This window comes from Henckelia pumila, chromosome 3, assembly GCF_033568475.1.
Source record: "Henckelia pumila isolate YLH828 chromosome 3, ASM3356847v2, whole genome shotgun sequence".
NCBI classification, from domain to species: Eukaryota; Viridiplantae; Streptophyta; class Magnoliopsida; order Lamiales; family Gesneriaceae; genus Henckelia; species Henckelia pumila.
Window position 1 is genome coordinate 86662638 of NC_133122.1, and position 20888 is coordinate 86683525.

At 32.6% G+C, this 20888-nt stretch overlaps 3 protein-coding genes across 3 annotated transcripts; 2 read left to right on the top strand and 1 right to left on the bottom strand.

Annotated features, from left to right (window-relative positions):
- The first annotated feature begins 235 nt into the window (after positions 1–235).
- On the top strand, positions 236–3102 carry LOC140889147 (subtilisin-like protease SBT4.3). The gene is made up of 9 exons (XM_073296853.1): positions 236–365; positions 465–556; positions 680–926; positions 998–1499; positions 1585–1679; positions 1754–1969; positions 2057–2168; positions 2250–2463; positions 2561–3102. The coding sequence occupies exons 1-9, from the start codon at positions 286–288 to the stop codon at positions 3100–3102; spliced, it is 2100 nt and encodes a 699-aa protein (XP_073152954.1). The 5' UTR covers positions 236–285.
- Positions 3103–9745: 6643 nt separating this feature from the next.
- On the top strand, positions 9746–12697 carry LOC140889148 (uncharacterized). Its single transcript, XM_073296856.1, has 4 exons — positions 9746–10059; positions 10560–11553; positions 11645–12092; positions 12597–12697. The coding sequence occupies exons 1-4, from the start codon at positions 9746–9748 to the stop codon at positions 12695–12697; spliced, it is 1857 nt and encodes a 618-aa protein (XP_073152957.1).
- Positions 12698–18053: 5356 nt separating this feature from the next.
- On the bottom strand, positions 18054–20247 carry LOC140893469 (uncharacterized). The gene is made up of 6 exons (XM_073302536.1): positions 19926–20247; positions 19182–19823; positions 18905–19043; positions 18649–18817; positions 18286–18555; positions 18054–18216 (listed from the first exon to the last, which is right to left on the bottom strand). The coding sequence occupies exons 1-3, from the start codon at positions 20061–20063 to the stop codon at positions 18933–18935; spliced, it is 891 nt and encodes a 296-aa protein (XP_073158637.1). The 5' UTR covers positions 20064–20247; the 3' UTR covers positions 18054–18216; positions 18286–18555; positions 18649–18817; positions 18905–18932.
- Positions 20248–20888: the final 641 nt, after the last annotated feature.

The window sequence follows — 20888 nt, forward strand, 5'->3', positions numbered from 1 at the left end:
AGAAAATCTTAATCAATTCAATTACTAGAATCAAGCCCTTGAAATGAAATAAGCTGAATCTTATTTGAAACAAAATTTTCATTTCCTTTAAGAATGTAAAAAAGCCAAGACAAGTACACACAGACATATTCATAAGTCTCACATTTCAATCCATCAACAATGCCAATGCGCCGAGTGCTGCAATCTCTCAAATTTTCCTCTGTTTTTTTTTCTCTCTGTGTTCTATGTGGGACAATATTATGTCATGCTTCGGATGATCAAGAAAGGAAGATTTACATAGTGTACATGGGACATATCGGGGAGAACGAAGAATCGTCATCTTCCACATACCACTCGAGCATGCTTCAAGATGTTGTTGACAGCAGGTATAATAAACTTGTGTAAAATTTTGAAAAATTAAAAGATATGGGATTGTAGAAAAAAACGAATTTTTCATTTTCGTGATTTGTTCTTGTTTCTATAAGGGTTGGAGGTCAATCATTAATCAAAAGTTACGGTCGGAGTTTCAATGGATTTGTTGCCAATCTCACGGATGAAGAGCGGGAAAAGTTGGCGAGTAAACATCTGTTCTCTTAGTTTTCATATAATTTGTCTTCTTATCCTAAAAGTGCTTTGCCTTAAAAGATACAATTGATCAGTTACATGGAAGTGCATGTAATGTCTTAAAAATTAAATCCAGGTAAGGAAGAAGTGGTATCGATTTTCCCTAGTAAAGCTCTTCATCTACAAACAACAAGATCATGGGATTTCATGGGACTCCACAAAAATTCTCATCGAAATCCAACTGTTGAGAGCGACACGATTGTTGGGGTAATTGACACCGGAATATGGCCGGAATCAGAGAGTTTTAGTGACAAAGGTTTCAGCTCTCCTCCAAAGAAATGGAAAGGAGAGTGTAAAGGAGGACAAAATTTCACCTGCAACAAGTAAAATCCCTTTTTTCAACGTCATGCCCTTCCCGTTCTTGAGAAGTTGACAATATGTTTTGTGCTTGCAGCAAACTAATCGGAGCCCGATACTACAACTCCTTAAAGTTTTCGGATGTTGATTCGGCAAGGGATGTAGAAGGCCACGGATCTCATACCGCATCCACAGTAGCTGGTAACGCAGTTAAGAACACCAGTTTTTATGGCATTGCTAATGGGACTGCAAGAGGAGGGGTGCCGTCGGCTAGAATCGCTGCATACAGAGTATGTTTCCCTGATCATGGGTGCCAGTCTTCCGATATATTAGCTGCGTTCGATGATGCTATAGCTGATGGAGTTGATATCATAACCGTCTCTCTCGGTTACCGTTATCCACGTAAACTGGATGAGGACGAGATTGCAATCGGATCGTTTCATGCTTTACAAAAGGGTATTTTAGTAGTACAATCAGCAGGGAATAAAGGGCTTGGTCGGATCACAAGTGTCGCTCCATGGATTTTCACGGTTGCGGCTAGCATTAGTGATAGAGGTATCATCACCAAAGTGGTTCTTGGGAATGGAACTGCAATTTCGGTATGCATGTTCTTAAAAAATATATGTAATCATATCTAAACTTTTCTGAGCTCCCGTATTGATGAAATTTTACCTTATCTTACAGGGAAAATCGGTCAATGCTTTCGACTTGAAGGGGAAGAGTTTTCCCTTAGCATATGGGCAAGAAGCCTCAAGCACATGCACCGAACCAGATGCTGAGTTTGTTGACTAAATTCCCATTGTTGTTCAAAAACATGCACATCAAATTTTAATTTTCTGTTTTAAAATTTCAGGTCCTGCTTACCAAATTGTTTAGATGAAACAAAAGTAAAAGGCAAGGTTGTGCTTTGCAACGAAAACATCGTCCCAGAAGTTATCCGCTCTGAAGCAGTTGGTACAGTCGTACCGCCGACAAGAGCTCCTGATGTTTCCTTCATCGTTCCAATCCCCATTTCTTCTATAAGTACGCCACACTTCCATGACATCGAAGGCTACTTCAACTCCACAAAGTACTGAACCCCTGTCACGTTTCATTCAAAATTCGATAGAATATCTCGGGTATGACAATATATTTACTAATCAATAGTGCAATGCAGGAATCACACGGTGGACATACTCAAGAGCGAACTTGTGACGAATCTTAACGCCCCTTCTGTTGCTTCCTTTTCTTCAAGAGGCCCAAATGTCATTTTTCCAAATATTTTGAAGGTACATAGTAAAAACTTACGGTCATTACAACATTTTAAAGAATGTGTATATTAATACATAGGAATGGAATTGTATATGCAGCCTGATGTAACAGCCCCTGGAGTTGAAATCTTGGCTGCATTTTCACCTTTAGCTTCACCATCAGAGAACTCCCAAGACAAGCGATCCGTGAAATATAGTATATTATCCGGGACATCAATGTCTTGCCCTCATGTCGCTGGCGCGGCTGCATACGTTAAATCACTCCACCCTGATTGGTCCCCTTCTGCAATCAAATCAGCTCTCATGACGACCGGTGATACAATTTCCATCGACTGAAATTTAAATATGGTGTAGTCTCGTTATTGCTTTGGTATGCTAACTGCTTTTCTTCCCTTTCTTTTATCTCATAGCATGGAGAATGAATGCCACCAATGATCCAAATGGCGGATTTTCTTACGGAGCAGGTCATATCAATCCTATCGAAGCCGTTGACCCCGGCCTCGTGTATGAGATCACACCAGTTGATTATATCAAATATATTTGCAACTCCGACTATGATGAGTCAAGGTTTAGCAAAATATTAGGAACAAGCATCATATGTCAAGATATGAAATTGACATCCAACGATCTGAATTATCCAGCAATGACTTTTCAATTCCTTTCTAAAAGTTTCGTGAGCACACCATTCTCAGCACAGTTCAACAGAACAGTAACAAATGTAGGATCAACCAATTCAACATACAAGGCAATCACCAGCACTAGTTCGGATTATAACATCACCGTGACGCCTAACGTTCTAGAATTTACGGCACTGACTCGAAAACAATCATTTGTAGTGTCAATCAATGGGAAGATAGATTACAAGAGAAAGATATTTGCATCACTGGAGTGGTCTGATGGCGTTCATACTGTCAGGAGTCCTATCGTGGTATATCGGGAATACCTTATTTAGACCAATTTGTATCTAACTAATGCTTATTACATGGAAAATATGGGTGCTTTTTCCCTCTAATATCAACTTAATTTAAGCTCTTCTTTGAAATTATGTATGTATTTATTTTTTCTTTCATCCTATAATTAAATTGCTTTGAAATTTTCTTACATTGGTATCTTGAATCCCTTATTGGGTTGGGATATATTTGTAACTTATACAATCTTATATCGTTACAAATTAGGAGTGGTCGGATGATGTTCATACTATCAGGACTCCTATCGTGGTATATTCAAAATGCCTTCGGGTCATTTAAATAAATGACCTTAGTTGGTCTTTAATTTTGGTCAAATGACCTTAAAATTTTTTTAAAGTCAATGACCTCCATTTTGATTAAAATTTGGGTATATAGTTGACCGACGTTAAAAAAATAGTTGACCGACGTTAAAAAAAACATACCCCTATTTTTTATCGGGATATTTGGGTATATAGACCTGGTCAACCATTTTTAAAAAAAAATGACCTCCCCAAATGTATTTGAAATACACTGCAGGAGGTCATTTGTTTAAAAAAAAAAATAGTTGACCGAGGTTAAAAAAAATACCCCTCCATTTATCTATATTTAAACATAACTAATTATTATACTTTTTAAAAATAAAATAATAAAATAATTATATATTTTAATTAATGTGATTGGTCAAATTTAAATTAATACGTATATGTTGGCTCTCTCTCCTATTTTCTCTTAGTTGATATGTTTTTTCTCTTCTTCACTCCCGTTGCTTTCTTCTTCTCTTCTCATTTTCATTCACTCAATGTGACTTCTTTTCTGGGCTCCATTCACAAGCTAGAAATACATATTTTTCTCTAATTATTTTTGTAAGTTTGTATGTTGATTTTGTGATGGTCTTCTTTTCTTCTCTTCTGATTGTCATTCACCTTGTATGATTTATTTTCTCCATTCGTAAGCTATAAAGATTTTGTGATGGTCTTCTTGTTTATAACATTGGTCTCTTATGGTCATATTGATTGTGTTGTTGGTGGCTCAAATTTTTGTGATGGCAGTCTTGACTGATTTTCCCATATCATGTAATGGTTGTTCGTACTTAGATAATGGTTCAGTAGTTATGTACTTTGATCAGTGTGATTATATCATGGTAGTCGTGGATGGTCTCCGTAGTTTTATAATGGATTTTCATAGTTATATGATGGTCTCCTAGCCTTTTCGTTGATGGTCTCTGTAGTTTTATAATGGTCTCTCATAGTTATATGATAGTCTCTAGCCTTGTTGTGGATGGTCTCTGTAGTTTTAACATTAATTTTGTTTTTTATGCAGGATGTCCACGACATATATTTGTGAATATGATCACTAGTGGTCGGCCAACATTATAATGGTCGCATGGCCGCTAATGGTCTATGATGGTCATTTTAGTTGTCTAATGGTCGTCCGACATTGTAATGGTTGCATAGTTGTCACTGATGGTCTCTAAAGCGGAGCTGGTTCTGGTCCAGTGTGGGCACTTGCCTAGACTGGGCCCAAAAAAAAGGATATATAGGCCTAGTTAGTAGTTAGATATCTGCCCAGTAATTTTTTAAAAAAAAAAAATTGTTAAGCCCACTACACATTAGGTCAGGCCCAAATTTATTTTTTCTTAATTCCTTGCGCATTTGCGCTAATCTTCTTCTGCTCGCCCCTGGATTTGGTAACTTTCTGCCTGCAGCTTCTCTCATCCTTCAAAAAACTTCAAAGATTGTCGTCCGGCCCGTGATGCCCATCACTTTTCTGCTCTTTTTTTTCTACATTGGTCTCCTTATTTATTTAGGTATGTAAAAATGTAAATAGGCTAATAATTTTGTCTGTGATGAGAATATAGGTATTTAGGTTTCATCAAATTGAACTTCTTATTTATTGTTTAATTGGAATTTTAATTATATGTAAATTATATATTAAACTTACAAAAATATGTGAATGGAGAAATGAAAATGAATGAAGATTACGTGAGGGCTATTGACAATTTAGAATTCTTCTCTTTTTTTTTCTGGATACAGTTGGTTTTTTGTTTTTGTTTTTTTGAATTTTGATGCATAATTATTGGGTTTGTTTGATGAAAAATTATTGGTTTTTAGTAGATCAAATGTAAATTATTTTGTGATGGTTTTATTCTTAATTATTTTGTTTTATTGACCTATAATTTGTTTAATTTCATTGTATGAGTTCTTAGCATATCGAACTACTATAGTATTTCATAGCCTAAACTGAACAAAATTCCTAGCTCCGCCCCTGATCTTTCTTGGTATATCCAGATAATAGGTAGGAGTATAAACTGAAGCATTCTGGAGCTACAAAGATAGTTATTAAATCGTTAGCACCGCATAAAAACATTCCTCCTAGAGTAGCTGTTAATACGAATAAGAGAAACTCTGTTATAGCCATTTCTGTACATTCAATGTACTCTACGGATAGAGGAATACATAGAGTTGAACATAGTAAAATAAGAAATTGAAAGATTTCGTTGAAATTGTTCGTTTGGAAATTTCCCGAAAAGCTAATCATAGGTTCTTCTCTCCATCGGAACAATAGGGCTGTTATGCTCATTACTAAACTTGTTGAAGAGATGAAATAGACTCTAATGGTCATCTTAATTTTGCATAGTTGTTGGTAGTCACTAATGGTCACCTTAGTTTTTCATGGTCTTTAATAGTCTCTAATGGTCACCTTAGTTATCTAGTGGTTGTCCAACATTGTAATGAATTCATATGTTATTTCAACTCAACATAATATTTATTAAGTCATGTTATATCTATATCTCTACATATATAATGTATGTCATGAATTTCATATTATATCTCTATAAATTATGATATATATTTATGATGCATCTCAATATATTATAATGTATATCATATAAAACAAAATGATATGTCATACTAAAATGACGTAATCTTAAGGTTAATTAAATTGAGATAAATATTAATGTTAATGACATATAGTTACGATGTGTTGTGCATCACAATATTTCATAATATACATAAATATACATATGTAAGTTATGATATATGGATTTATAATATGTATATTTATGATTTGTTGTACATCACGATATGTCATAGTATACCTATGTAAATTATGATACATATATTTATGACGCGTCTCAATATATATATCATACATACAAAAGATTTAGTCTAACAAAATATATCACATGTTTATGACATATAACTATAATATACTACATACAACACAATATATCATGGTATATCTATATCTCTATGTATCATATCATATTTCATGCATGTAAATGATATATTTATATGTACTAGTAGCAAGCACGTGCGTTGCACATGGATAACGCATGTGGATAAGAATGACCATAATTTTTTTAAAAGAAATAATTTTCGTTATGTTGTAAATGAATATATACATATAATTTATTTCATTTCTCATTCAATAACAATATTCTACATAATTTATCTATGGTCACAAATAACCATAATTTTCAATATTTTTATGCTTGATTTTTACCGGATTCATTTTTTTTCATTGGTTTTTTTCTGCTTCTTTTGATCAAATTCAACGATGCTTTTATCATATATCGTGGTCTCTTTGTCATACTTGAATTTAATATTGATTATTCACTTTATTTGAGTTTTTTCCATCTTTTTTTTTATATGATCTTTGTTCAAGCATCATGTATTTCTCTTTTTTATTCTCTCCTTATTTTAAAAGTCATTTGATTATTCCACAGTTTTCGTCACCATTGACAGCATATCAATTTTTTTCTAGAATTATTTTTTTAAATATAGATAAAAAAATCAAAATATTTCAAAATATTTATATTTAAGTGTCAAATTAAATGCATAGAATAATTATTTAAGAATTATGTTAAAACTAAATATATATCATAATTAAGATCTAAAGATTAAGATACTGATATAGAATTGTAATGAAAATCTTAATAAACAAATAGTGTATGTCCAAAAAACTAACTATGGTAATTAATTGTGAATAACTTTTGTCTAATTATTTGAAAATGTTCAATGTTTAATTAATGAGAAAGTTTTCATTATAGTATGTTACGTTGATAATTGTTTTTTCGTATGAGTTAATGTGAATAATAATGTCTTGTGAGTTAAATACCAAATTAAACAAATTATCAAAATAAAAAATAATAAGTAAATTCAAGAATATGTGGTTATTCGATTAGTAACATGTTTGTAATTAGTTTGATAAAATAATAAATATGAAACTCATATTCAATGAGTTTGACAAGAAGCAATGTAGAATAAAATATAATTTCAGTTAAATTGATCAATCATAGAAGAAGAAACGTGCGTTACACGTGGACATAGTTCTATTTGCAACAAAATTAGATAATTCAGATAATATTAAAAATAACAAGTATATATTTTTATAATTCATATTAATCACTCGTACGTCACTAACTTCGGAAAAAATTCATTATTTTCCTATTTTTTCTCTTCCGATTAATTTAACTTATTTATTCTTTTTTATATATGTTGTTTTGAGTTATCATATTCAATCTCAATCATTGTACTTTCTTGATCATTTCGTGATTAGTTAATTCCTTTCTCATTTTGGTAACGTGAATTTCTTTGCTGCAAAATATTATTTTCTTTTTTTAATATTTGATATATATATATAAAATATTATTTTCTTTTTTTAATATTTGATATATATATATATATATATATATATAATGTCACACTTGATTTTTAAGGCACTTGCGGTTTTTGTTTTTGATTTCATTTCGGGAAGAAGCGCAAAAAATATGAAAAATTTTGAGTTTATGATAAAATTTCAAGTTATTTTTTTTTTACTTAGTTTTAAGTTAAATTTTATTTTATTAATAATATTTAAATTTTAATGATTTTGAGCTATGTTACCAAATACCCTTGTAAGTTCTCTATCTTTTATTTTTGAGAATTTAATAATTTTCATTGCAAGTGCTGATGTGACAACACACATGTTGATGTAGCCAAAAATCACTTGTATATGACACGTTACTTTCGCAAAGTCCGGAGTATCAACGGATCCTTGTATGTTCCCAGTGGAGATCTTCAGTGGGTTGTTCTTACGTCACAAAACAAAGTCAGAGGAGCCGGGAAGGTTCCCGGCGAAGGCACTCCGACGCTCAAGTCAGTTATTACTCAAGGAATAATAATCGAAAGTAGAGCGATATAGTGCTTAAGAAAGTGTGTACCTTAATAATGAGGTGACTTGAGCTATTTATAGATATTCGAAGAGTTTCACGTGCGTGAGCCTCTTATGAGCTTTTGTAAAATGCAGGGTCTGCTTGAATTAAATATATATAATATTTAAATAAGTTTGGACCTTAAAAATATTTGGAGTGGACCTTCATGATCTCGGGCGTGTCGGGTGTGTCGAGAAGAACGAGAGTAGGAAATCCCATGAAAATATTTTCAGGAATGTATTTGCCGAGAACGGATAATGTTTGCCACTGCGAAAATTACGGGGATCGACCTGATGGAGAAATCGTAGTAGGACTGTGATGCAATAGAATTAAAATCCTGACAGAATCATAATTACAATGTAACTGGATAGGAATCAAAGTCCTATCACAATACTAATTGTAGAAACCCAATAAAACTCTATCAACTACTGTCATTATAAATTCAAGGGAAAATTTTGGGAAAATACCCACTCAGAAACATTTATATGTGTTCCCTCCCCATGTCAGAGTTTTTTTATTTAAAGTCCCTGATAGTACAAAATTGTTTTTTTTTACTCCCTGTCCATGATATTTAACATATTTTTAATTGTTTTAATTAATTAAATATTATCATCCTCTCACTTTCTCCCCCAATTCACACGCTCAACCCCTTACTCACTTTCTCCCCCAATTCACACGCTTCAAACCCCAATCCCTAATGAAGAAACCCTCCCTGCAATTCTGATTCAACCATAGGCGAGAAGAATCATCAAGAAATTTTCGAATTCGAATCGGTAGCACAAGTGAAGGATAAACTGAAAATGCATTTCCAAATCTATTGTCCATGAAAACGCACCGTCCGACGACTATCTTAGACGTAAGCTTTCTTCTCTTGATCATTGATGCAATCCTGGTGGGTTTATTTGCGATTATATTTATTGGGTGTTTTTTAAAAAATTATGCGCTTTCCTGATTTTTGTTTCTTCCTTGGTGTAAGTGACTTTTAGATTGTTTATTTTATCTTTAGTTTGCAATCTGGAATTGAAGTGGTGGATTGAAGGAACTGAAAGATATATTTTTCAATTAAAAAAATCTCTCATCCCCCTTTCTAATAATTTTAATTGTTTTCTTCTTTTGATAAAATTGTCATTTAAATTACATTTTGCTTAATTAATTCTTGTGGCTCGAAGTACTTAATGCTATATACAAGTTTACGCATAATGGATTAAAAAGAGGGAAGTTTGGATGTTGATGACAGTGGTCGATTTATTGTCAGCTAGTGTTTTTCTTGTGGATGTCTTGATATATTGTATAATGTCATGGTTTTATAGAGTTTGTTTGAAACTTAGGAATTGTCATTTTGAATGAATTAAGTATGAGTTTTTGTTTTAAATCCTGATTTTGGTCTAAATTTACCATGTCACTTTTTTAAATGACTAGGTTACACAGGTTTTTGTCTGTTTCTTGAAGAAATGGAAGCTGGATCTGGATCTTCAAATTATTCATTTTTGGGTAGCTGCGAGTATAAAGAAGATCTTTATATGATCTCCATTTGTAATGGCTTTAGTCTAATGGAGTTGTTTCTTAGTCTTGGGAGAAAATGTGAGGAGATTGCTCCACAAAATGTGATCTTGCAATATCTAGCTCCCCATCGAAAGTTGTATGTGACGTTGAAAGAAGACGATGACGTTCGTAACATGACACATCTTCACACGGCTATGAGACTGACAATAATTAATATGAGGGCAGTGAAAAAAGATCATATGGAAGGGAACAATTCGGGGAGGTAAATAATTTGTTACTTGTATTTTTTGTTTTTGCATGAATCGGGTTGATGTTGATTTGCTTGGTAAGAAATTTTTAATTTCAATTGATGATGATATCTCGGGTTTATATTGATTTGCTTGGTAAGTAATATCTAGCTCCCCATAAAAACTTCATACAAACAAAATTTATACAATTTCATTTTCAAATTAAAGTTGTCTAAATATTTTCTTGGAAATATATCTTTAAAATTCCCTCTTTTATAAATTTTTGCTTGGAAAATGTAACTGTATAAATTTTTGCTTGAAAAGAAATCTTTAAACGAATAAAACTGATGATGGCTTATTGTTTAAATTTTATATGCATCCATAATTTCAATTTTCCACATTTTAGTTTGTTGAAAAGTCTTTCTATGTTAATTATATAATGATTGAATGTTACATATTTTGTTATATACATATCATGCTAACTAGAAGTGTTGTATTTGCACCGATGCTATATTGATTATGTTAAACTGTTAAGGCATGAATCTGAAGAGGAGACACGGACTAGTACTGATCGCTATCTTGATGTGGGTTTGGTGAGCAATTCCCTAGATGCTTGGAGTCACTGCATCCGTGGAGAAGGTAAAATTTTCACGGATGCTGCAGAATTTCGAAACTATGCCAAAAAATATGCAATTGCTATGAGACGATCTTTTAAGTATAAAAAGAATGACAGTGAGAAAGTTATTATAATTTGTAGTGTGAAAACATGTTCTTGGAGAATATATGTCTCAAGACATAAAGCTGACAATATTTTTGGCATTAGAAAATGTAACCTAGTGCATACGTGTGGGGATGACAATCTTCGTAGCAGAGGACATCCTAGAGCCGATGCTTCGTGGGTTGCCAATGTTGTGATTGACAGATTGAGAGGAGAGCCCTCTTATCGGCCGTGCATGATGTTGACAGATTTACAAAGAGATTTTGGAGTTGAGCTCAATTACCAGAAGGTTTGGAAAGGAAAAGAATTAGCTATGCATGACATTCATGGTGCAGAAGATGGATCGTATGATAAATTACGATGGTATTGTAGTGCTATCAAAGAAACTAATCCTGGAAGTATTGTTGAGTGTGAAATTGACCACTGTACTAATAAATTTAAACGGTTATTTATCTGTTTCAATGCATGTGTAGTTGGTTTCATCAATGGATGTAGGCCCTTGATTTTCTTGGATGGAACTCACATTAAAAATAAGTACAGGGGATGTATTTTGGTTGCTGTAGCAAAGGATGCTAATGAAGATCTTTTCACATTAGCATATTCGGTTGTAGATGCTGAAAATGATAACAATTGGGGATGGTTTTGTTTCCAGCTAAAAGATGCCTTGCTTTCTCATCGCATGATGGGGTTCGATGAGTTCACATTTTTCTCTGACAGACATCCTGGGATACTTAAGGCTGTTCATTTAGTATTCCCAAGCAGTCATCATGCATATTGTCTACGGCATTTGGTAGATAATTTTGTGCATAAGGTTAGAAAATAACAGTATGTTTGTGTTTGGAGTTTTTTTTGGAATATGTGTTAAAAACATTGTATTATTATTCTTATTTCTTTCAATGTAGGTCATGAAAAGCTACCCACTTCACAACAAAAAGCATTGGTCGTCCGTTTTCAAGAAAGCTGCATATGCCCCATCAAAGAAAGAGTTCGACGAACATATTAACAACATAGTAGTGTCAATGCCACTTGCCGGACAGTTCATTGTGAGTTCTTGTCCAGAAAGTTGGGCAAATGCATTGTTTCCAGGTAACCGATGGGGTGTTATAAATAATAACATTGCTGAATCTTGGAATAATTGGGTTAAAGCAGCACGCCATCTTCCTATTGTGGCCATGGTGGACCATATTCGCCTTCAAATTATGGACATGATGCACAGAAGACGTGAGACAACAATGAGGATGGTTAAAAGATTGAGTCCTTCAAAAGAGAATGTTGTTGCGAAAACATATGTTGAATCTCGCAGCTTGAAAGTGCACAAGGCATGTGGCTGGAGTTTTGAGGTTGTTGATGGTGATAAATCATTTGGTGTTGATTTGTCTGCTAGGACTTGTTCGTGCAGAGCATGTCAGATTAATAGACTTCCATGCAAGCATGCATGTGCTGCCATAGAATCAAAATCTTTGTCGTTATATGATTTTTGTGACAAATACTTTCATATAGAGTTGTATCGTGAAGCTTTTAAAGGAATTCTAAATTCGATCCCCACGTTTAACATGTATGATTCCAATCCTGAACATCCATCCATAATCAATGCGCCTGATGTTCGAATTCAACCGGGCCGAAGAAGAACTCAAAGGATACCATCACAAGTCCAATCACGTGTGTCAAAGTGTGGTCGGTGCCATAAGCGAGGCCACAATCGACGCAGCTGCAATGAAGCCATCAACTAGTTCTGTTTTTGATTGATGAAATAGTATTGAACTGTTTTACTTACAAGTAAAATATTGTATTATTTTTTTACCATCCATTATTATGATTTATCTAACAAATTGTAATTCGTTTTTTTATATACAGGAAAAGTCGCATATTGGAACAAGCATTTTGCGAGGATGCATCTACAAGATTTTTTACTCGATTCAGCTGCAATAATGGAGGCGTATTTTTGCGTTGATTGATATTTTATTTTATTATGTTGATGTTTCGTTGGCTTGTTCCTGGTTGCTACTTGAGAGCGGTGTCAGATCTTTTTTTTTTTTTGTGGTCAATGACTTTTATATTATTGGTATGTTGTTGAGTAGTCGGTTTCAAACATGGAACTAATATGTATGTTGTGTTGGAAAAATAGCATTTTGAGCATGCAAATCGAGACCTACCCCATTGGTCTTAATGAAAACTAATATGTATGTTGTGTTGGAAAAATAGCTTCTTTGAATGGTTTTTATCTTTCAAACACAATATAATACCATCTTATTTTTTTGGCACAAAAGAATCTAATTTCAGAATATTTGAAGCCGATTCCAGCATACTATAAGCCAAATCAAGAATAAAAAATAGCATTTTGAGCATGCAAATCAAGACCTACCCCATTGGTCTTAATGAAAACTAATAGGTATGTTGTGTTGGAAAAATAGCTTCTTTGCATTGTTTTTATCTTTCAAACACAATATAATACCATCTTATTTATTTGGCACAAAAGAATATAATTTCAGAATATTTGAAGACGATTCCAGCATACTATAAACCAAATCAAGAATATAAAATATCATTTTGAGCATGCAAATCGAGACCTACCCCATTGGTTTTAATGAAAACTAATATGTATGTTGTGTTGGAAAAATAGCTTCTTTGCATTGTTTTTATCTTTCAAACACAATATAATACCATCTTATTTATTTGGCACAAAAGAATCTAATTTCATAATATTTGAAGACGATTCCAGCATATTATAAGCGAAATCAAGAATATAAAATAGAATTTTGAGCATGCAAATCGAGACCTACCCCCATTGGTCTTAATGAAAACTAATATGTATGTTGTGTTGGAAAAATAGCTTCTTTGCATAGTTTTTATCTTTCAAACACAATATAATACCATCTTATTTTTTTGGCACAAAAGAATATAATTTCAGAATATTTGAAGACGATTCCAGCATACTATAAGCCAAATCAAGAATATAAAATAGCATTTTGAGCATGCAAATCGAGACATACCCCATTGGTCTTAATGAAAACTAATATGTATGTTGTGTTGAAAAAATAGCTTCTTTGCATGGTTTTTATCTTTCAAACACAATATAATACCATTTTATTTTTTTGGCACAAAAGAATATAATTTCAGAATATTTGAAGACGATTCCAGCATACTATAAGCGAAATCAAGAATATAAAATAGAATTTTGAGCATGCAAATCGAGACCTACCCCATTGGTCTTAATGAAAACTAATATGTATGTTGTGTTGGAAAAATAGCTTCTTTGCATGGTTTTTATCTTTCAAACACAATATAATACCATCTTATTTATTTGGCACAAAAGAATCTAATTTCAGAATATTTGAAGATTCCAGCATATTATAAGCGAAATCAAGAATATAAAATAGAATTTTGAGCATGCAAATCGAGACCTACCCCATTGGTCTTAATGAAAACTAATATGTATGTTGTGTTGGAAAAATAGCTTCTTTGCATGGTTTTTATCTTTCAAACACAATATAATACCATCTTATTTTTTTGGCACAAAAGAATATAATTTCAGAATATTTGAAGACGATTCCAGCATACTATAAGCCAAATCAAGAATATAAAATAGCATTTTGAGCATGCAAATCGAGACCTACCCCATTGGTCTTAATGAAAACTAATATGTATGTTGTGTTGGAAAAATAGCTTCTTTGCATGGTTTTTATCTTTCAAACACAATATAATACCATCTTATTTTTTTGGCACAAAAGAATAATTTCAGAATATTTGAAGACGATTCCAGCATACTATAAGCCAAATCAAGAATATAAAATAGCATTTTGAGCATGCAAATCGAGACCTACCCCATTGGTCTTAATGAAAACTAATATGTATGTTGTGTTGGAAAAATAGCTTTTTTGCATGGTTTTTATCTTTCAAACACAATATAATACCATCTTATTTATTTGGCACAAAAGAATCTAATTTCAGAATATTTGAAGACGATTCCAGCATATTATGAGCGAAATCAAGAATATAAAATAGAATTTTGAGCATGCAAATCGAGACCTACCCCATTGGTCTTAATGAAAACTAATATGTATGTTGTGTTGGAAAAATAGCTTCTTTGCATGGTTTTTATCTTTCAAACACAATATAATACCATATTATTTTTTGGCACAAAAGAATATAATTTCAGAATATTTGAAGACGATTCCAGCATACTATAAGCCAAATCAAGAATATAAAATAGCATTTTGAGCATGCAAATCGAGACCTACCCCATTGGTCTTAATGAAAACTAATATGTATGTTGTGTTGGAAAAATAGCTTCTTTGCATGGTTTTTATCTTTCAAACACAATATAATACCATCTTATTTTTTTGGCACAAAAGAATATAATTTCAGAATATTTGAAGACGATTCCAGCATACTATAAGCCAAATCAAGACTAAAAAATAGCATTTTGAGCATGCAAATCGAGACCTACCCCATTGGTCTTAATGAAAACTAATATGTATGTTGTGTTGGAAAAATAGCTTCTTTGCATTGTTTTTATCTTTCAAACACAATATAATACCATCTTATTTATTTGGCACAAAAGAATATAATTACAGAATATTTGAAGACGATTCCAGCATATTATAAGCGAAATCAAGAATATAAAATAGAATTTTGAGCATGCAAATCGAGACCTACCCCATTGGTCTTAATGAAAACTAATATGTATGTTGTGTTGGAAAAATAGCTTCTTTGCATGGTTTTTATCTTTCAAACACAATATAATACCATCTTATTTTTTTGGCACAAAAGAATATAATTTCAGAATATTTGAAGACGATTCCAGCATACTATAAGCGAAATCAAGAATATAAAATAGAATTTTGAGCATGCAAATCGAGACCTACCCCATTGGTCTTAATGAAAACTAATATGTATGTTGTGTTGGAAAAATAGCTTCTTTGCATGGTTTTTATCTTTCAAACACAATATAATACCATCTTATTTTTTTGGCACAAAAGAATATAATTTCAGAATATTTGAAGACGATTCCAGCATACTATAAGCCAAATCAAGAATATAAAATAGCATTTTGAGCATGCAAATCGAGACCTACCCCATTGGTCTTAATGAAAACTAATATGTATGTTGTGTTGGAAAAATAGCTTCTTTGCATGGTTTTTATCTTTCAAACACAATATAATACCATCTTATTTTTTTGGCACAAAAGAATATAATTTCAGAATATTTGAAGACGATTCCAGCATACTATAAGCCAAATCAAGAATATAAAATAGCATTTTGAGCATGCAAATCGAGACCTACCCCATTGGTCTTAATGAAAACTAATATGTATGTTGTATTGGAAAAATAGCTTCTTTGCATGGTTTTTATCTTTCAAACACAATATAATACCATCTTATTTTTTTGGCACAAAAGAATATAATTTCAGAATATTTGAAGACGATTCCAGCATACTATAAGCCAAATCAAGACTAAAAAATAGCATTTTGAGCATGCAAATCAAGACCTACCCCATTGGTCTTAATGAAAACTAATATGTATGTTGTGTTGGAAAAATAACTTCTTTGCATTGTTTTTATCTTTCAAACACAATATAATACCATCTTATTTATTTGGCACAAAAGAATATAATTACATAATATTTGAAGACGATTCCAGCATATTATAAGCGAAATCAAGAATATAAAATAGAATTTTGAGCATGCAAATCGAGACCTACCCCATTGGTCTTAATGAAAACTAATATGTATGTTGTGTTGGAAAAATAGCTTCTTTGCATGGTTTTTATCTTTCAAACACAATATAATACCATCTTATTTTTTTGGCACAAAGAAATAATTTCAGAATATTTGAAGACGATTCCAGCATACTATAAGCGAAATCAAGAATATAAAATAGAATTTTGAGCATGCAAATCGAGACCTACCCCATTGGTCTTAATGAAAACTAATATGTATGTTGTGTTGGAAAAATAGCTTCTTTGCATGGTTTTTATCTTTCAAACACAATATAATACCATCTTATTTTTTTGGCACAAAAGAATATAATTTCAGAATATTTAAAGACGATTCCAGCATACTATAAGCCAAATCAAGAATATAAAATAGCATTTTGAGCATGCAAATCGAGACCTACCCCATTGGTCTTAATGAAAACTAATATGTATGTTGTGCTGGAAAAATAGCTTCTTTGCATGGTTTTTATCTTTCAAACACAATATAATACCATCTTATTTTTTTGGCACAAAAGAATATAATTTCAGAATATTTAAAGACGATTCCAGCATACTATAAGCCAAATCAAGAATATAAAATAGCATTTTGAGCATGCAAATCGAGACCTACCCCATTGGTCTTAATGAAAACTAATATGTATGTTGTGTTGGAAAAATAGCTTCTTTGCATTGTTTTTATCTTTCAAATACAATATAATACCATCTTATTTTTTTGGCACAAAAGAATATAATTTCAGAATATTTGAAGACGATTCCAGCATACTATAAGCCAAATCAAGAATATAAAATAGCATTTTGAGCATGCAAATTGAGACCTACCCCATTGGTCTTAATGAAAACTAATATGTATGTTGTGTTGGAAAAATAGCTTCTTTGCATTGTTTTTATCTTTCAAACACAATATAATACCATATTATTTTTTTGGCACAAAAGAATTTAATTTCAGAATATTTTAAGAAAATTCAAGCATACTCTAGGCTGAATCAAGAATATAAAATAGCATTTTGAGCATGCAAATCGAAAACTACCCCATTGGTCTTAATGAAAACTAATATGTATGTTGTGTTAGAAAAATAGTTTCTTTGCATGGTTTTTATCTATCAAAGACAATATAATACCATGTTCTGTTTTTGGCACAAAATAATTTAATTCGAGAATATTTTTTGAAGATTCAAGCACACTTTAGGTCTAATCCATAATATAAACAAAAGACAATACAAACATATTTTTGGGGCACAGATGAATGTAATTGGAGAATATTAATGCGATTTGGGTATAATTTAATTATAATAGAGAACATAAACCCGCATATACTCATTCTAACCGAACCTTGAGTTTGCACAAAAACAAAAGTCATGGTTCAAGGTTCGGACAAAAACAAAAGTCATGCATCAACAACCATATGTTTCATCACATTAGTACATGATATAAGTGAACTCTACTATATAGACCAGCAAAGCTCAAATACTAAACTAGTACGTCTCTTCCTCCATAACATTACTCAAACTTGTTTTTCAATAATCCATTTTCATCGGATAATATTGTGGCTGCAATACGAGCTCGATAAGTGTCCATTTTGACATCTTCTGCATACTTCCACATGTCAACCGTATCACGGGCTAGGCATTCCAACCACATGCACGTATAAGCACCACAATCGAGGGTTGCACCTTGATCACGACAAGGTTCTCTCACCACTGGCTCACTAAATATCTCGAATCCTGATAAATGTTTTATGCAACTAGCCAAAAATTTTGTCTGCAAAGAAGATAATATTTTAATAATTCAAACTTAAGTGCTACTGAAATGTAATCTAGTCAAACTCACATAAACTCTTGCTGTCCCCATTGCCATTGGATCATGCATGGAGTCCAACACTTTAAATGTCCTGCTAGAAGCTTCATAAACTAACAAATACCAGTGCCAATTGTCGTTAATGGGAAAAATGACATATTTGCATCTTCTAAATAAATCTTTGTTCAGCCCCTGCAGTCTACACCTCGTGAAAGATGTCAACCTTGAAAGAAACACTTCGTAGTCGGTGTTGTATAGAATCCTATGTTTTCCATATTTTTCCAAGTTCTGAAGCACTTCTCTCTACACATCAAGAAAACATTAAACTCTTGTATGATGATCCAGTAGATGAAAAATATGAAGAAAAAAAAACCAAAAAATCGAATTGTTACGAACCTGCACAATTGTATCCATGCAATAAATTTCAAATCCATAATCGATGCTTTTCTTTTGCATAATGATCATATAGACATTAATTATCTCAGACTCAACAGGCTCGAGAAACAAAAAGGGACAGAATTGAGGCCCAGTTAATCTCAAACACTCATTTTGCCAAACGATGACGCTACAAGAACAAAAAAATTTAATTTTCAGTACAAAAAATTAGGGAATAATCTCACAAAATAAGAACACATGTTAAATATCAACATACTCCAATATCTCTCTAGCAAGAAAGTCTATCACCAATTTTTTTTCTTCATCGGGCGCTTCTTCACATCCACAAAAATCAACTCTACCTTTGAATACATCCATGTTTGCCTTTTCAGGAGTACACCCGTCCTTCTCAACATCTACAAATGATTGTCCCAAAGTGGCGATATATTTAGTCATATAAGAGAACATCCAAACATTATTCTGACTATTTAAACAATAACACATAATATTATGGTTAAAATAATGCATTGGGTATTAAAGTATGCTCCATATACCTCTTTTCTTATCTTCTTTTTACGTTTTGGTGTTGAGCTAGGTGGAGTCACAAACATCAAATCCTTTTTTTTCTTCACACGATCAGTCCTGGTCCTCACATTATCCACAATTGAAGATTGGAAAACATTCATCTTCTCCACTTCTGAAGTAGCAAGACCACCACTACCACCATCGTTCTCATTAATTGGTCGACTCTCAGATTCAACTCCTAACATATCATTGTTCTCTTCTTTCAAACCATCAGCTGAAGCAATCCCACAATGTGATCCTTCTAAATCTTTGCTTTCTTTATGTAATTCAGAAACAACATTATGCACAGTTACATCAATAAAATCATCAAAATTACTGCCTGTATCATGTGCTAACTCAAAATTAAATTCTTCCCGGGTTTTATCGATCTGCTCAACATCTTCATCAATATTGTCATGTTTCTTCAACAAAAATTTCTTTCCTTCGGATCCAAATCTCACATATCCAGCCTCTAATTCAGCACACCTTTTTTTCAACAACTTTATCTCATCAATTTGTTCTATCACAATTTTTCCGATTCTTCTCACTTCAGATGTACTCTCTACCGACTTAAAAACATTCTTTATGTCTACTAGATTTTCCTCATCACAAAGTGGGTGTATGGACAGAACCTGCTCACAATTATAAAAATCAAAATAAAAAAAATTTCAATCAAACCAACGATAAATTTTACGCAAATACTTTAATATAAATCAAAAGCAAATAGGAACTACTTGGGTTGTATCTATGCATCTCAATGATGATTCAGCACCAGCAGCCGTCAATGGGATCTTGCTTTTACCCCACCGAAACAACCGAGGGTAAATATTTAAACTGTGACGTACTCCTAAAGTTGGGACGGTCTCATACATCCAAGCCTGAACCCCCAAAAAAATTAAAATTATTGACAATATAATAATATCATTATTACTAAAACTATATACTGACCATTAATCCAACCATGCATCCATCAACATAAAGTTTGCTTCCGAGATGACGCATTTCTCGGTGCAAAAATCGGAATGCAACATCTCCCCAAGCATGTTTAAAAAAGGTGGTAAGATCATCGAGATAAGGAAATATAAAGCTAGGCGTGATATAATTACCGGTGGGAAATATTATGCAGTTAAAGATCAACAAAATAAAAAATCTAACAAAATCTTCAATTGCACTCTCATTGTTACTTCTTGCAAGTAAAAGAAGTTTTTCCTTAATGGCTGCCCGATTGGCATTGATGACTTTTCCGGCAAAATGACGTTCTAAAAATCTGGAATCCATTTTTAGGTCCAAGTCCACGGGTTGGCCACTATGCTGCAGACCAAGCACAATAGAGAACTCTGCTGAACGGAAAGGGATCCTTATATCATCACCAACAATAAAACAACATGAATCCACCTGAAATTTGTCGAGTAGATAATCAATCCTGCCACTACTGATTGCAAGGACAGGCATATCAATCCATTTACCAAAAAGAGTATCATCTATACGAATATTTTGCTGCTCGCCTAGGATCGACTTCAACTTCCTCATCACAATTTTAAAATAAGAGGGAGAGCATCTTGAAAAAAATCTCTTCCCATTTTTTTGCTCTGCTTCATCTTCTACAATTATGTCTAGAATCAAAACCAAACACAGTCATACAAAAAAATCAAGATAAACACCAAAAAACAAGAATCAAATTATAACAGACAAAGATT

Coding starts and splice junctions, on each gene's coding strand:
- LOC140889147 (XM_073296853.1), top strand. CDS start 286: ATGGGACATATCGGGGAGAACGAAGAATCGTCATCTTCCACATACCAC. Junction 557..679: donor AGAGCGGGAAAAGTTGGCGA/GTAAACATCTGT, acceptor AATTAAATCCAG/GTAAGGAAGAAGTGGTATCG. Junction 927..997: donor CAAAATTTCACCTGCAACAA/GTAAAATCCCTT, acceptor TTGTGCTTGCAG/CAAACTAATCGGAGCCCGAT.
- LOC140889148 (XM_073296856.1), top strand. CDS start 9,746: ATGGAAGCTGGATCTGGATCTTCAAATTATTCATTTTTGGGTAGCTGC. Junction 10,060..10,559: donor GAAGGGAACAATTCGGGGAG/GTAAATAATTTG, acceptor TAAACTGTTAAG/GCATGAATCTGAAGAGGAGA. Junction 12,093..12,596: donor GAGTTTTGAGGTTGTTGATG/GTGATAAATCAT, acceptor TTTTATATACAG/GAAAAGTCGCATATTGGAAC.
- LOC140893469 (XM_073302536.1), bottom strand. CDS start 20,063: ATGTATGAGACCGTCCCAACTTTAGGAGTACGTCACAGTTTAAATATT. Junction 19,824..19,925: donor GATGCATAGATACAACCCAA/GTAGTTCCTATT, acceptor AATTGTGAGCAG/GTTCTGTCCATACACCCACT. Junction 19,044..19,181: donor AAAAGAAGATAAGAAAAGAG/GTATATGGAGCA, acceptor AATCATTTGTAG/ATGTTGAGAAGGACGGGTGT.